Genomic DNA, 17877 nt, shown 5'->3' with positions numbered 1-17877 from the left:
CTGACATGAAGTGACAGGATGTCACAGATGTTTAACAATTCACCAAAACAATACAGAGATATGGGGCATTTGCTCCAGTACTGCAGTAATTAATGCTGATAATATTATCAACACTCTGAATTCTCCCTGAAATCTAGCAGATACACTTGGAGCAATCAATTCAGTGGCAAATGGAAAGCAGTGAAGGAAAACACTACTTGACTTGCACTTAATTTTTAAAGCTCTGTGCTTGACTGGTTGCATGAAGCTTTGTGATCTCTTCTGCTAGACTGTGGAACCTGTAGTTCATGTAATTAAATACCATTTACTAAACGACACATGCTTCATGCAGCTGAATGTTTTATGAAGATGAAATATTATATAGAAGATAATAGAATGTGTCAGGCCAGTTTAACCATAGCTGGCACTATCAGCTCCAGCCACCATGAATTTGGGGCTAGATCCTCAGTTAGTGTATGCTGGCATGTCTCCAGTTAAGTCAATTCAACCTCACTGAAAATGGACCTTGATTTACAGTGGTATGAGTGACCATGGGGTGCGTCTACATAAGATGTTTACCGTGCAGTAGACTAGCTGCACAGTGGCCACGTCGTTACTGTGCAGTCTAAATGACAGCTGGGTGACAAGTACTAAATGACAGCTCAGTGACCAAAGTTACTGAACAGTCACACGAAGGAACAGCTTTTTTGTGACGATGACTATACAGTAGCTCATGATTACTGCACACTAGCGTCGCATCATGCTTCCTGCCATGCAATGCTACTACACAGTAATCACGGGCTACTGCGCAGTCAACATCTCATATAGATGCCAGCAGTAAACATTGTGCATCTACATGTGTGCCCCTGTTAGGCTGGAGTAAACTAATTTACTCCACTGTACAATAGTACTTGTAAATACAAGAACTGCCCTGCTGCAGAGTAAAAAACTCCACAGAAGCTCACGTGTAGATACAGCCCCAGCTGGCAGGGGCATGAAGGTACTTTAGTGCAAGGGCTGCCTGCCAGCTAGTCCCATGCTGAAGCACCCTCACGCCCCAGCCAGCCCCTCTGCAGCACATTAAGCCAGGGGGGAGCAGCTCTGGGCTGGCAAGGTGACCCTCCAGATAGATGCTGCACCAGCTGGGGGTTCTTTGATCCAGCTCAACAAGCTTCAATCATGGGTACATGTGTAAATGTGCATCTGAGACCAATAAACTCCAGTGCAAGAAGCACTGGAGTTTATTGCTTCGTATTAATATGCATTTGTAGACATGCCCATGGAGTCAGAGTCATGGTCCCTGAAGCATTTGGTTCTGCTCCCGTTTAAATCAATGGCAAAACTCCCATTGACCTCAGTGGTACAAGAGCTGTCTCTTAATGGTTATTTCTAGCTCTTCATGATCAATAAGCTTTCCCTTCCAAAGACAATTGAGATTTACTGTAATTCAAGATTACCAATTTACCCCACAACAACAGTGGAAATAAATCAATAACAATAGACCTTCACTGCCTTTAATTTTTATTGTCTGTTTTTCCTATTGAAAAGACAGTGTAGAGTTTCACAGCTTTTAAACACATGAGTAAACATTGCCTAACTCCTTGATACTGGTTGAAATGTGTCCCAATTAAGTGGAACTTTTGCTAATAACAGTTAAGCAATAATACACACTTATTCATACTAATATTTAATTGGAATTGAGGTGATATGAGGAAGAAAACATGTCCTAATTCATCCAATCCTACTCAAAAGAAGTTTTTTTTCTTCTTTTGACACAAAACTGAAAGATTTTCAAGATAGGATTAGAATTCAAAAGGGTCTTGATATACTGGACAGCTGGGCACTAGGAAAACAGAATGAAACTCATCAAAGGAAGGGTCCTGAAACTCTGGGCTAGGGACAGAAGTTACACATAAACTGGTTTAAGTGAGCTGAAACTGGTTTAAACCTGTAACAGAACATAAGTTCAATGCACATAAACCAGTTTCAAAGTGGCTGAAACCAGTTTGAGATAACCCTGCTTGAATGTAGTATCAGACTTAACTGATTGAAATAAAACTGGTTTATGGAACTTCTGTCCCTGACCCCTTCCTGGTTTAAGTTAAACCAGACACCCCGCAGCATCCCAGCATGCTCTGCAGCCCTGGGCAGGGCTGTGCTCTCTGCTCCACTGGAGCAGATCTGGCCATGCCCCTCTGCTCCCTAGCCCAAGCAGGGTGGTCAGGGAAGGGGGCGTGGCCAGATGCCGGTCCTCCTAAGGGGGTAGGTAAGAGCTTTATTCCCCCCCCCCCCAACTCTGTGCCATCAGCACTGACCTGCTAGGCATTTCTTTGCTTGCTGCTCCAGCGGTGGGAGCATGGCCAGCCCCAGCAGTAGCCCCAAGTGAACTGGCCAGAGAGGGATTTAATTTCCCCCTCCCTGTCCTACCGGCAGAGACCTGAGCCAGGGTCCACCTGGCACTCCCGACTTACTGCTGCAGTGGCAGGGGCGGGGGCATTGCCAGACATTGGCTGGCATGGTTTCCTGAGGCAAAAGCGGCAAAGCTGCCACAGACTGTTTTGGGCGAGCAGCAGCAGTGTGCTGGAGGGGGCTTGTGGCCATGCCTCTAAGCCCTGGTGCTGTTGCTTTCCCATGCAGTCTGTGGGACTGAGCCACAAGCAGCTCATCTGGGGGGCATGGCTCTTGCTGCTATGTGCACCCCAGGAGGCATGGGGGGCATGTGCCTCCGAGTCTGCATGGGGCAGGGTGAGCTGCAGCTGCAGCTGCAGGCTGGGGCTGGGTGGTGTTGCACTCTTCCCAGCAGTGAGGATCTGGGCTAGGGCTGCACTTGGGTGGTAGTGGCACTGGGAGTGGAGGCTATGGTAAATTCTGGGGTGGTTGTAGCCCTCCCCCATATCCCTGCTCCCAGTGCCACCGCTGTATGCCTTGAGCACAGCCTGGCTCAGCTTTGCCCTGCCGGGAAGAGCCTGGTGCCACCCCAGCACCAGCCCACAGCAAGCAGCAGCCCACCCTGCACCGTGCAGATCTGAGGCATGTGCCCCCATGCCTCCTGGGATGTGCATGCCAGAAAGAGCCAAGCCCTCCCAGATGAGCTGCTTGTGGCTCAGTCCTGCACCCCACTGGTTGTGCAGTGCCTGCCCCAGCCTGAGACCCACTCCCTCCCCACCTCTGCTGTAACCACTGGAAGCCCACAGCCAGGCTGCCTTACAGCCCTACTGCTGCCCCATGTTTGGGGAGGCAGTAGGGCCCCTCACTGTTGCCCCCGCCCCTTTCACCACCTATGGTTTGACCAAAAACCCACTAATTCCCAGAACTACTCTTTTACACCTTTGGTAATACATTTACTTTTCTTCAGATTTCAGTGCTTTACCAGCTACTTGGGGTTTGTTAGAGCTAGTGTTCATTTGTTAGACATCTTCTTTTTGTATATTAGGGTTCAAATGGTTTGACATATGTATGTCCTACTGACCTGAAACTATATGAATAAGTAACCATGAATAAAAACTTACAACAGTAGAATTTTAGGATGTTTTTTAATGGGTAGAAAACATTGGACAAAGAATCACAATTTTAATTCAATTAAGCAGTACATATAGTGACATGCTGCATTAGTGGTGTTACAGTTTTAATATGGTTTCTTCTCATTTCCTCTCTGCTATGCCTTTTGAATGTACTAATGCTCTTTCTTCAAGTGTTAGCATTATACTAGGGTGGAATATGCATAAAATATTGATCTGCTGTTGTAGTAGAAAAATGAATATGCACCTCTTCATATCATTATATGATTTACTCTTCACATACAGGTTTTGCTGATCCACGGACTGCAATATCAAACATCTCTCAAAGCAGCTTGCATAATGCACTTCACATCTACATGAATGGCTCAATGTCTCAAGTGCAAGGATCTGCTAATGATCCCATCTTTATACTTCATCATGCCTTTGTTGACAGGTAAGTGTGACTCCTCTTTGTAAAAGTGATTAATTCGGGGTATTTATAAAGGTATTCTTCCTTTTACTTTTCTTTGATGCATGTATATTTGGAGCTGTTCATTTGGAATCTTCATTTGAAGCAGTTTTGCTACATTTTATCATTCCTGGCTTTTCCACACCTAACCATTTTGCTTCCTTTTTGAAATGTTCCCCTTTTGAAATGGTTCCATGTGTCCATACTCTAACAGATCTGCTGTTTTGATGCCTAAATGAAGGGTACTTTCAGACAGACCAGTCAATTCTGCCATTACTTCATGAAAAATGTAAATTTAAATGACACATTATATCACCTTTTTATGCTTGTCTGAACATTCACTAGATTGAATGTGGTATTAAAAACTAAGAAATGTGTTAATATGTATTACCAAAAATAAAATTATTCAATGATTCCATGCTGAATAAGAAATACACATATGTGTAGTGTTAAAGAGTTTGGGCCAAAATATGTGACTTTATGTCAACATTGCTATGACTACATTGAAAAAATCTTCCATATTCCAAATATATATTTTAATTCACCTTTCATGAAGAAAATTCTAATACATCACCCATAAATAAAATTATAAGCACCCAGAATGTAAATGAGAAACAAAATTGCAAGAACAATTTGCTGGAAGAGATGGAATGTGAGAGGGAGGGAGAGGAAGAAGTATGCATTAGAAATAGGAGAAAGAACAAACAAGCAAACAAACCCACCATCGGTTCAGCAAAAAGAAGACAAAAAACACTCAAGAAAAAATGAATTTTCAAGAGAGCAGTAAAAAAAAAAGAAAAAAGTAAAGAAAAGTCTATTTGCCACTGGAATATGCACACACGACTATAAATAATTATACTACTGCATTGCAAATCATTTGCGATAACTAAAAAATAAGCACAAGTAGTAAGAAAAGAAGACTCCATTAAATGAAAGACTGAAAAATCATAAATATCAAGAATTTTAAAACAAGCTAATATTTTCCAGACTCTTGCCAGCTCTGCTGCACCTCTGACTAACCACAATCAGGATGCCATATTTCTGGTCACTTCTCTCTGCTGAATTCATGGAAGTTCTGAGCAGCAGCAGAAATAGCAGAAAGTTCAATTTCCAGAAAGACAAAGGCATGAGCTATTGTATGTCACGTGCACTTTAATGTGCGCTATCCTATTTTAATTCACATTAAAGCATCACTGAAAACATGGACATTTTTACACATGCTCCCAATGCAGTGCTGGGTGCTTTCAATTAGTGAGGCACAGAAACTGAAAGCCCCAGCGCTGCATTGGGAGCACATGTATCAGCAGCGCAGTGCACCTCCGTGCTAAGAAAATGGCGGCAGTGCCCTTTGAACTAAAGCACATTAAACGTGTTTTAGTTCAAAGTGCACAGCCATCATTTTCTCAGTGCCGAGGTGCACTGCACCACTGAGACACGTGATGTGCAAGGCTCCCAGAGCATGTCAATTTATGTGTTCCAGCAGACTTGATTAATCAAGTCTTATCTGACATGCTCTGACATGCTGGATTTCCAGCACATTGGAGTAGACACCCCACATATGTGTAAGTGCCCATGCTATTCAGTTAATGTGCATTAAAATAGCCTAATGTGCATTAAGCATTACTTAAAAACCATGCTCTTTAGTTAATGTGCATTAATGTGCATTCTCCTAGTAGCTAATAATGGAGGTACTAGATTTAATGCACATTAATTATAGCGCATTAATGCACATGTAGATGGGCCCAGTGATACTTAGACCACAGCTGCAACTGATGCTTCCACTAATTATTGATGGCTCTTTGCAGAAAATTTTATCAGTGAGGGCTTTGGGTGAGGTTCCCCCCCCCCCCCGGCATACATTGGTTGGTTTTTTTCCTGCAATCCTGAATAATGCAACACAAGCATTCTCTCATGGTACACACAGATAACAAGGTGGTCTATTTTTTGGGGGGGGTTGAAATGCATTTGCCACAACTCCCTACAGGGTTTTTTAGGTTCTGGTAGCTCTTTAGATAACACTGCTTGTTCTGGTGACTCCTGAGCTACTCACTATATGTTACTGGTATAAACTGACAGAGCTTTGCTGAAGTCCATGGAACCAGGTCGGAGTTGTACGAGCTAAGGATCTGCTCTTGTTATACACAGTGTAATTTGAAAAAAATATATTAAAAGTTCAGATTCTACCAAAGTTGATGTCACTCACCAGGGAAAGGTTCCTACTTACAGGAGTGAGTGGATTTTTCAAGCCCTGACCTTTTCCCATGTATCTCCCTGCTCAGTGACTTACAGAGTCAACTAGCTGGATTGGAAGAGGCTGTATGCCAAAGTCATTGCAACACGTACCCCTCTCTGATCCCCCTAACTCCCTGCTACATACTGAACAGAAAGGATGCCATGAGACCACTGCCATTGCTCAGGGCAACAGGGTTACCTGATACTACCTTTTTGAGCTCTTACAGAAATTATTACCTGCCTAGAGCCATAATGAGTCAGTTCATGCTTTCCTTTAGCAAGGAGCTTATTCACGAGAAAAAGAAAATGTTCCCTCTATGTAGGTCACACAGCCATACAGCACAAGGGAACTGTAGAATAAATCTCAAACTTTGCGTTGCAATATAGATCTTCAGGCTGTAGCAGTTTACATCAGGAAATAATAAAATATTAGTTAGGTTAAAAAATTACTACAAACAAACCCTATGACTATTAGAATTAAGAGAAACCAGACAAAATCTAAGTCTTCCCCCCCACCCATGTTTGTATATTTAACAACAGTAATGTGCCATTACATTTAATAGTTTTCTTTGTAGTATGTGCCCTTATTCCAACCCCATTTTGCTCATATATAAGTGATATATACCTTTTTTGAACTCATTGCCACAAATATTTTGAGAATATTTAAAATCAAAACAACTAGAGTGGGACTGATTACATGCACCCAGTGGTATTCTGCCATGTAACTTGAATGCACAGAATTCCTAGTATGGATGTACATTTAAAACTAAAAATTTGGCTTCTATGAAACTTGCATATACACATTGGAAATTCACTTTCCAGGAACTTTTGTGCCATTAAATGCATATCATTTGAATGGTCATTGACAAGGAAGCATACATAGCTAAGGGAAATTCGTATATGGTAGCACCGAAGTGATGTTGTAATTGTGATAATCCAGGAAATATGCAAGAAAATAGTTATTGTGGGTGGTATCTTTTCAATGATATCTTTTATTGAATTCACTGCATGCTGGGGATAGACTTAGTCAAGCTTTCATGTACTCATGGTATCCTTCCTCAGATCTCTATGAAAGAAGCCTGGCTACCCAAAAGCTTATCTAACTCTATCCCAACCATGCAGTTAGGCCGATAAAAGATACCACACACAAAAATCCTTGCCTCAAATTCATATAGGCATTTAAAAAGAAAAACAGATGAACATTGGTTTTATTACTTTCAAAGTGAAATTCACCACAGCACAAGACCTACACACTACTTAGTCCGTACACAGAACAGATCTAAAGTGGTTTTTGTCCTGGGGGGAGGGGGGGGGGGTGTAAGGATTACATCCCTGGCTATTATGAACCTCTGAAAAAAATGTCCCATAACTATAATCCTTATACATTTGAAGAAGGAAAAAAGGTTTTTTCTTTTTACAGAAGTAATGTCATTAGACCCTACTGGTAGATCACCACACAACTGTGAGGACAGTTGCAAAAGCTATGATACCACCTCAATCTATCCATGGCAAAAGAAATGCTACCATCACCTTGCAGCTGCTCTGTGCATGGGTTTTTGTACACACTGATGTAAAAACCAGTAAGAATGCTGCCTTTTGTATAAGTGACAGAAATACATTAGTATGATTAGGGTTACTTAGCAGCCTTATCTGTGACAGAGTAATCATGCTTTTAGTTATAATTAATAAGTAGGTGACTGATAGGTAAGTACAGTACATTTAATAAGCTGATTCTCTCCTACATAGACTTTAAATCTGAAGGGCTGAGGAGGATTTATTTTCTGAGCAGCAGGCAGGCGTACAAAGAATAGCATAGAAGGGGAGAACAATAGCAACTGCTGCAGAGGAAATATTTCTGAAGCTCAACTTTTGTGTTTCACTCAGAGTGCATTTGAGCTTTGATTGCAATTACAGTGTTGAAGCCAGTGGGCTTCTATTTCTAGTCCCCTCTGCCTCAGGATTTCAATAGGAGAACAGGATCCACTGCAGGACTCAGGAACTAGCAGGAGACCTCTGAGGTAGGGGATGATTGACACCGAGGGGAGGGGGTGCACACTCGATGATACAGGCAAATACATCTCTGTTGTGATGTAGACTTGCAGACCCTCAGCAAAGCAGGGCACAGTTCAATGTCTTTAATTGTTCAGAGAGGGAGAGTGTCCCAATGCAGATGGTTACTCTAGGATTCAGGTGCCTAATTGCTCAGTTCTACCTCACCAGTTCCCTGTGGGATGCTGGGTACGTCATTCAACTTCCCTAATATTTAAATACCTCGCAACTGTTAAAAGTCAATCCTCAAAAATGTTTCTGAAGCTCTGGGTCTCTGCCCTTCTGTTCCTCATCTGTAAGCATAATGCCACCTACCTGACAGGGATGCTGTGCAGAAAAATACACTAAAATGTGAAGCATTCAGAGACTTCCAAAAGGCAATAGACCATTTTAATTGAGTTTACATTGAAGCACACCATGCACAGGGAAGGATGGTTGCTGTTCTCTCACAAGTCTCTGTGAAATCTACTGCTGGGTGCAAGTGAAGTGCTAGGGATGATCTTTCATAGGGAGCAAGGGTCTCATTATCATGCCCTTCTTTCAAAGCATGCAGCCCTCTCATCAGTGCAGAATCAAGTTCCTCACCTCTTCTTGTCAGTGCCAAGTGCCAATGACCAAATCTGCAACAAGAAAAAAATAGATATTAATTGTTGATTGGAGCTGCTTGGAAACCATTCACAGTGTACTAAATTCAGCCAATTTGAGGAATTTTAGCTTTGGAAAGCAGTGCTCTTAATTGCTAATCTGTTCACTATTCAAATATAGTCTTGAGTCAGCAGAAGAGAATAAAGAGGGAGGAGCCAGCCAGGGACTCAAGCTCCAAGGAGCAGCTGCATATGCAGCCAAAGCCAGGCCTTTAGACAGGAGAGATGCCACTTTGAGGTGGTTTTCAGCCTAGGTGGTTTTACTTACCTGAAAGGGGAGATACCCTTCCTCTTGGCCTTGAATGACTTGCTGTGGCTAGAGGGTGGAGACCTGTCCATTGCACTGCTGGCAGGCACCCATGTGAGAGTCTACAAATGCCTCCAAACACGAGGATCTTGGCTACACAAGGTATGGTGATGTGGGATTGCTCTCAGGCTTTCCCTCTAGCTTGCTCTTTTGGCCTTTTGAGTAGGGGCAAGTGATACTAGGGGGCATTTGAACTCCAAGGCCCTCAGGCTTGGGGCTTGCATGGAGGATATCTGCCATGGATTTGGGAATATCTGAAGCCCCAGGCTGAAGAGTCTGGGAGGTAGGATGCTTGCTGGTGGTAGCACCACATGGACCTGAACACTTGAGCTCTGCTCAGTCAATACAGTTCAGAACTGATTTGGCTGCTTTGGCCTAAGACCCTAAATTAAAAAACAAACAAACAAACTACAACAACAACAGTGAGGTCAGAAAAGGATTTCCTTCCATTTTTAATAGAAATTCTTGCCTTTGGGCTGACATCATTCCCTCATGTCCTGTCCCTCAGAGCTTTTTCAGCAATACACCTGTCCCCCACCACCTCCCTCCATCACTCTGATTTATTTGTCCCTCTCCCTTCCTTCCTCTTAACAGTGTGCTTATTTCCTCTAATTCAATACCCTAGCAGCCCTGCAAGGCCCTGAAAAAGAAAAAAGAAATGGAACTAGAGGCACAGATGGAAGTGACAGTTTTTGCTCAATCTGGCCCCTGAAAGTGCTCTACAGCCATGACCGAACACAAGTGCATAGCTGCAGAGATCTTTAAAAGGGACCTAGCTTGTGACAATCTGAAGGGTTGTAATGAGGGTTCATATAAAGGTGCTGCAAAGCAGAGCACCTTCATTAACTTCTGTCTGCACACGCCTGAAGCAGGGATTCCCTAACGCAGCTCCCTGTGCTGTTTTCAGAATTGGCGGGGGAGGCGGGAGGGAGTGGAGGGAGCTCATTCTGGGGGTTGCCCAGCCAGCACTGGAGGGTGGGGCGGGAGGATTGGAGCCGCCCCCCAAGGTGGGGAACACCAATCCACCCAACTTCTCCACTCCAGCATGGCTGGGGAAACCCCAGAATGGACCTCCTTCCCTGGCCTTCTCCCTCCCCCCCCCCTCCAAATTCTGAGACAGAACAGGAACTGGGGGGGGGGCAGGGGTGCTAGGGGAAGACAATTCAGAGCTGCAGCCTCTGTCCCTGGATCAGCTCCAAATTGGAGCTAATATCTGTTGGGTAAGGAAGATCAGTCTAACTTATGGTACTTTCTGTGAAGCCCCACAAGTTACATCCAGGAGCTGCACTTCTGCCTGCACTTAAAAATGCCATTGACCAGTCCCAGGATTCCTTCCTTTGGGACCCCACTCTAGGTTACTTTCTAGGCCAGAGTTTGGCAATGTTTTTGGGCCAAGTGCTAAAAACCCCCACAACCTTAATATGAAATATGGCTGGTGTGCCAGGGGCAGATAGCAGGGAGCCTTGAGGAGACTAATCCTTGTTGTGGCAGCACAGCCCCAGCCCCTTCCCCACCATGCTCCCCTGTCCAGCCACTGCTGGCAATGAGCTGGGCCTGGGCTCCAGGCCCTGATGCAGCAGCATTCAGCCTTGTGGCTGCCTGCTGCAAGCAGCCTGGGCTCTAGGCAAGACTCTTACTGCCCACCACTCAGGACCAGAGCAACAACAAACAAACAAAAGGCTTAAATATCAATTAACTCAAATTAGCAGGGATTGTTCAATGACAAAGTGCTAATTCAGATACTTTGCAGGTACTTAATGTGGGGCAATGGACTTATCCCTCTATAAAATCTGGGGTTTGCTCTGAGACAAAAATGCTCAAATTCGGCTCAAATTCAAATAAAACTGGCATCTGTTTTTTATCTTTTAGTGTAGCTGTGAGGGGATATTAATAGATAAGCAATAGCACACCCAAGACCTTTTCACTCTCAGCTTGTTAGAGGTAAGCAAAATCATCCATTGAAAAGCTGGGGAGGGGGTTTCCTCCCGTGTCAGAATAGAAGCAAAAATTTAATAAATAAATACCTGTTTTTCTCCAAAAAAGAGAGTATGGTAGTGGCTGAAAAACTGAAAATCTCAACCTTTTTCATAACCCAAAACCTCCACATTTTTTTTGTTTTGAAAGATTCCCTTCAAATTTCAAGAAACAAGAAATGGAAACAAAAAGAAGTCTTCACTGAATTTTGTCATGGTCTGATTGGTTAACACCTTTTGGATTGGAGATGTCTGCTCATTTAAACATTTCTGGTAATGCAAACACTTCACAAACAGAGTTTAATATACTTGAATCAAATCAAGGTCCTTGAGCTTGAACACATGCTTAGATTTCCAATGGCTCTCTGATTGATTGTCAGAGCCTTATTAAAACATTACTCCAAACTTATTTCATTCCCCTCATCCAGACCTTTCTCCTTAATTCTTGTTTAGTCCCTTCTGTTCAGTCAGACCCATATCCTGGATATCATCTTTATCTTAAAACTCTCTCTTGGTCCCCACATCCAAGCTTGGTCCTCATATCCAAGCTATGTGTTCAGGTTTTAGATCTGCTATGCAGGAAGAATCTGTAAAAAATGGCTTTTCATAAACATCCACACAGACTCTCAAGCACATTGTTTACTTTAGTTTCTTTCTCTCTAGCCTCAACAAATGTAATTTTGCCATATCCTATCAAATGCTACAAAGATCTTTTCCCTAAACCAGCGCGTTGAGCATGTCACCCCTCTCTTTGCATTCGTCCATTATCATCTCTGTCTCCATCACAGCCAACATAGGTCATGAGGGTTCTTGAAAGGGCTTATCTCCTTCCTAACTGTCTTTCTCATTCCATATAAAAAGACTGACTCCCGCTTCTGATGGTCCTATAATGCCAGCTTCCACCAGCTACGTGTAAATATTTAAGAAAATGCCTTCATGCTGTCTCCTATGCTGCCCCTCCTATGTGAAAGAAGATACTCTCCTCTCCTACCACCACAAATAGTTCTCTCTCAAGTCCTCCTTTAAAACTTGCCTTTGCCATAGTGCCTACAAAAACGTTCATCAGGCCTCTGATGTTCTGAGACTGTAGGGGGGCTGTTAGGAAAGCTAAGGCAGAGACAGAACTAGGACTAGTGACCAGGATCAAAGATAGCAAGAAGTCCTTTTTTAAATACATAGGGAGTAAAAAGAAAGCACTGGGTAATGTGGGGCCCCTGCAGGACACTCTTGGCAATGTGGTGGTTGCACCAGATGACAAAGCTGACCTCTTTAACAAAGTCTTTGCCTCCATTTTCCTGGGCAGGGACTGGGACATCTCCTCCACCACCAGGATTACAGACAGACTCAGGAGAGGTACCACCCGGCCTAGGGTCAGGGAGGACCTAGTTAAGGAACTTCTGGTGGGGCTGAACATGTTTAAATCAGTAGGTCCAGATGATCTTTGCCCCTGGGTGCTGAGGGAATTCGCGGAGGTCATTGTGGGACCCCTGGCATGGCTTTACAAGCACTTATGGTGCTCTGGTGAAGTGCCAGAGAACTCAAAAAAGGCAAATGTGGTCTCCATTTTCAAAAAAGAGAGAAAGGAGGACCCAGGTAACTATAGGCCCGTTAGTCTTACCTCGGTCCTGGGGAAGCTCTTTGAGAAAATTATTCAGGAGCACATCTGTGAGGGACCAGCAGGTGAGATTATGCTTAGGGGCAACCAGCATGGGTTCATTAGGGGCAGGTTCTGTCAGACCAACCTGGTTGCCTTTTACAATCAGGTCACAAAATCCCTGGACGCAGGTGTCGCGGTGGACGTAGTCTTCCTGGACTTTAGGAAGGCCTATGACACTGTCTCTCACCCCATTCTCATTAAAAAACTAGGGGACTGTGGCGTTGACACCTACACAGTCAAATGGGTCACTAGTTGGCTGGAGGGCCACACCCAGAAAGTGGTGGTGGATGGGTCATTTTTGACTTGGAGGGATGTGGGCAGTGGAGTCCCCCAGGGCTCGGTCCTCAGGCCTGCACTGTTCAACATCTTCATCAGCGACTTAGACAAGGGGGGAAAAGCACCTTGTTCAAATTCGCAGATGACACTAAGATGTGGGGAGAGGTGGACACGCTAGAAAGGCGGGACAGGCTTCAACTGGATCCGGACAGGGTACAGGGATGGGTGAATGAGAATAGGATGGGATTTGATACTAACAAGTGCAGGGTACTGCACCTGGGGAGGAAGAACCAGCAGCATACCTACAGGCTGGGGAACTCCCCTCTCATCAGCACAGAGGCAGAAAAGGATCTTGGTGTCATTATTGATTCCAAAATAAACATGGGCCGCCAATGTGAGGATGTGGTCAGTAAGGCAAACCGCACCTTGTCATGCATCCACAGATGCATCACAAGCAGGTCCAAGGAGGTAATCCTCCCCCTCTATTCGACATAGGTCAGGCCCCAGTTGGAGCACTGCATCCAGTGCTGATGGCTGCACTTCAGGAGGGATGTGGATAGTATTGAGAGGGTCCAGAGGAGGGCCACCCGCATGATCAGGGGGCAGCAGGGAAGGCCCTATGAGGAGAGGCTACGGGACCTGAACCTGTTCAGCCTTCACAAGAGAAGGCTGAGAGGGTATCTGGTGGCCGTCTACAAACTTACCAGGGGGGACCAGTGGGGAATGGGAGAGTCCCTGTTCCCCCAAGCAGTACCAGGACTAACTAGGAATAACGGCCACAAGTTGATTGAGGGTAGGTTCAGGCAAGACAGCAGGAGGCACTTCTTCACAGTCAGGGCGGCTAGGATCTGGAACCAACTTCCAAGAGAAGTGGTGCTCACTCCTACCCTGGGGGTCTTTAAAAGGAGGCTAGATAATCACCTAGCCGGGGTCATTTGACCCCAGCATTCATTCCTACCCGTGGCAGGGGGTCAGACTTGATGACCTACTCAGGTCTCTTCTGACCCTATCAACTACGAAACTTCTGCTTATTAGGCTAACCAGCGTTGTCTTGTCATATTGCTTGCTTATACTCCCACAATTCTGCCCCTCTCTCTTGTCTCATCTTAAACTTAGGTTATAAGATCTTTGATGCAGGGGCTGTATTCATGCTTTGATTTGTATAGGGCCTTGCCCTGGTCCATGGCTAGAGCTCTTAGGTGCTACAATAAAATACATTACAGCCCAAAACAAACAATGACAATACTTACTTGCAGTTTCATGTAATTTCAACCAATATACTGATGTTGTTGTTGGCTGCAGAATGATCATTTTGTTTAGTACCATGCAAGGCTAGATTCTTGTGCTAGGAGGCAAAACTATGTATGTTTGTATGTATACACGCATACATATACACAGAGGCACAGGACCTACGGGTATATGGTATTAGCTGGCACTGTTCTGCCTGAAGAGGTCAGTCATCCATAATACAATTATCTGAGGAGAAGCCCTCAGATTCAGCCACTGATGACAGACATGACAACTGTATGTTGTATACTGACACAAACTATGTCAGGGTAAGGAAGAGACAGACAAGCAGCTATCCTGGGATAGCAGCGCACAGTTTGATAGTTTTATTGTTTCTAAGGTCAGAAGGGACCTGAACAGATCATCAAGTCTGACCACTTGTCCTGGGCAGGAACAAGTGCTAGGCTCATAATACCCCAGTGAGATATCTATCCAACCTCCTCTTGGAGACCCCCTAAGATAAGGGAGAGCACCACCTCTCTTGGGAGCCTATTCCAGAGCCTGGCAGCCCTAACCATAAAGTAATGCCTCCTGATATCAAGCCTGAACCTACTCTCTATCAATTTGTGGCTGTTATTCCTTGTTATCCTAGGTGGTGCCCAGGGGAACAAAGCCTCACCTATTTTCCACTGGTTCCCCCTGGTGAGTTTATAGATGACCACCAGATCCCCTTTCAATCTTCACTTGTGGAGGCTGAACAGATTCAGGCCCTTTAGTGTATCTTTGTAGGGCCTGGCCTGCTGCCCCCGACCATGCGAGTGGCCCTCCTCTGGACCCTCTCAAGGTTAGCCACATCCCTCTTGAAGTGCAGCGCCCAGAATTACATGCAGTACTCCAACTGTGGCCTGACCAGCACCGCATAGAGGGGAAGGATCACCTCCCTGGACCTACTTGTAATGCATCTGTAGATGCACGACAAGGTGCGGTTACCCTTACTGACCGCTTCCTTGCATTGGCTGTTCATGTTTATCCTGGAGTTAACAATGACTCCAAGATCCCTTTCAGCCACTGTGATGTTGAGAAGGGTGTTCCCCAGCCTATAGGTATGTGGGTATGTCTACATGAGATGCCTAATGCCATTGGAATAATTCTACTGCACATTAGTGCATCATGCAAGAAACATGCTAATGTGCAAATGTGCAGTAGATTAGTCCAAAGGGCATTAAGCATCACACAAAAAGTGTTCATCTGCACTAATGCCTAGTAGCACCAATTCCGATGCATTAGATTTAGCCCTATTATTACAGGTACTAAACTGGACGTGCCATAATTACGGCACATTAATAAATATGTAGACATGCCCAGTAGGTAGTTATTTGCTACCTACATCCTGCCTTATCTCTAGGGGCTGAGGCAGCAAATGGCTAAATGCTGGGCTGGATGCAAACTGATATATTCTAAATCAGCATAATTTTTTACTGCTTCTGCAAGTGCTTTGTGATGCTCCTAGTCAGGGGCAGGGGACACTATTCTAGATACTAGCCTCTGAGGCCTGTATAACCTCTACTAATTCTGTCTAGTCAAGTTGCACCTTGCCCTGTCCTCTTGTCTTCTCAGGACACTTAGGCAGCCCCTTCTACAACACTGGCAGGCTGGATCAGGGTCTCTATTCAGCTCTCAGCCTCCAGGGCTTCCAGAACATGGTGATAAAATAATGCAGAGCCTTGTTTGTCACCTATGAATTATTAAATCTGGTGAGCTATGTAGAGCAGCCTGTTAACTGAAAAGTTAACTAGGAAAAGAAAAAGAAAAAAAAAGACATATAGCAAATACTACTTGATACTTTGACTAGTAAGCTATGTCATTGTTTGAACAGCTGAAGCAAACCACAATCAGGGAACTTTACTCATTCATTTTTTTTTTTTTAAGAGGAAGCTTCCCCCGTGCCTTCTCCTATCCACTCCCCCCACCCCCGAACCTCCCCTCCAGAAGGCAGTAGTTTGTCCAAAATTATATTTTGTGCAAAAATATTAATTCCAACAACAAATATCAGTCACAGGAAATGTCGGGATGAAAATTTGGAAAACAGCTTAATTTTTTAAAAGCCAGCTGTTTTCATTATTCATGATTGCTGAAAAAATCACCCACCCCCAGTGCATGCAGTAAAAAACCAAACCCATGTAACATTTTCTAGGAATAGCCAAAAGTGATCAGTTGAAGAACCTGCGATCTGAGTATCATTGATCTAAAGAACCTACACAGGCAAAGGATGAGGCAAAGGAAGTATTAATCACATTATGCAGGTTGGGACCTGAGGCACAGAAAGAATATGCCATTTAATGACAGTGGTCAAGCCAGGACTGAAGCACTACTATGTGAATCGCTTGGTAGCTTATAAAGCATCGCAATGTTGAAAAGTCCCTGTGCAAGTGCTGTGTGTTTTATTACATTTATCACTCTGTATAGACACTGCGAATCTCATGTTGTTTCCTCAGATAAATTGGCAAAAAATGATGACATATGCTACAAACGATATTCTCTGGAACTTCATGAACTGTAGCTTGGAGCCATATTAATCTACTAGACAAAGGCAAGTCAGGAGGCAGCCATTAGTAATGCACCTCCACCCACGGTTACGATAAACCCATACTCTTTCTGCAGCATGTCAAGGATTTGTCAGCTCATGGTTTTGATCTGTCTATGTCTGGCAGGCTTAAGAAGAGATTGTTCCAAGTCCCTGCATTAATGCACTAGTGAGGTTATGAACACAAAGAAGTCTCTCCTAGGTGTACCCAGAAGAAAGGCCTGGTACAATCAAGTCCTTGAACTAGTACTCTTCCCTGCACTAGACTGTGTTGTCCTGAAGGGTGGTGCCACTGAGAGCTGTTACTGGCATAGGGATACAGATTATAGCCATGTTGGTCTACAGGCAAAAGCAGTCAGAATTCTTGGTAGAAGCGATATCTTTTATCCCTCCATGGGGAGCAGGTTTTCTGGTTCCCAATGCAGCTGTGTAGCTCTCAGCAGTCCCAGGGGAAAGAGTGACAGTGAACCTTAGTGAGTCATTCTTATATACCTAGTGTGACATCACACAAGCCTTGTCCAATCCGAGAGAGCCACCTTTCAGTCTTTCTCCCAACCAATCTGTCTGAAGCATCCTCTGCTTCCTCTGTCCAACGAAGCCAGAGGGTTTTATGTATTCCCCAGATACCGGCCCCAGCTTGCCATGTGCTGAGTACATGGCCAGAACAATAGGGGCCATCTTGCCCACATAAAAACACACAAATACAAAAGGACACAATATACAACCCAAGTATGTGTATGTGGGTGTTACATGTCCTTAAATTTTGCCCTTAAATTCTACCTTTTACTGGAGCTTAGGCACCTCCCACTACTTCAAGATAAGCAGAGGTGAACCCTCCCCCACCTGAAGGCAGGCATCCAAACTGATTTTAAAAGCTGAGTTGGGAAAGATATTCCTTTCTTTTTAAGGTCTGGCTAGCCAAGATAGGCTCCCATCTCCTTTCTATGATAGCTCAAATTATGCTGTAGGACCCTGAGCCTTGG

General features: G+C 44.3%; 1 protein-coding gene across 1 annotated transcript in view; it reads left to right on the top strand.

Annotated features, from left to right (window-relative positions):
- The window catches only part of TYR (tyrosinase), an 87196-nt gene that overhangs the window by 21254 nt on the left and 48065 nt on the right, over positions 1 to 17877 (top strand). Inside the window, exon 3 of the mRNA XM_006276878.4 lies at positions 3783 to 3930. Coding sequence (XP_006276940.1) covers positions 3783 to 3930 — 148 coding nt within the window. The remainder of the gene's footprint in view (positions 1 to 3782; positions 3931 to 17877) is intronic.

Source organism: Alligator mississippiensis, chromosome 1, assembly GCF_030867095.1.
Source record: "Alligator mississippiensis isolate rAllMis1 chromosome 1, rAllMis1, whole genome shotgun sequence".
In the NCBI taxonomy this organism is placed as follows: Eukaryota; Metazoa; Chordata; order Crocodylia; family Alligatoridae; genus Alligator; species Alligator mississippiensis.
The sequence above is the reverse complement of the archived record's forward strand: the minus strand, read 5'-3'. Positions and strand labels throughout refer to the sequence as shown.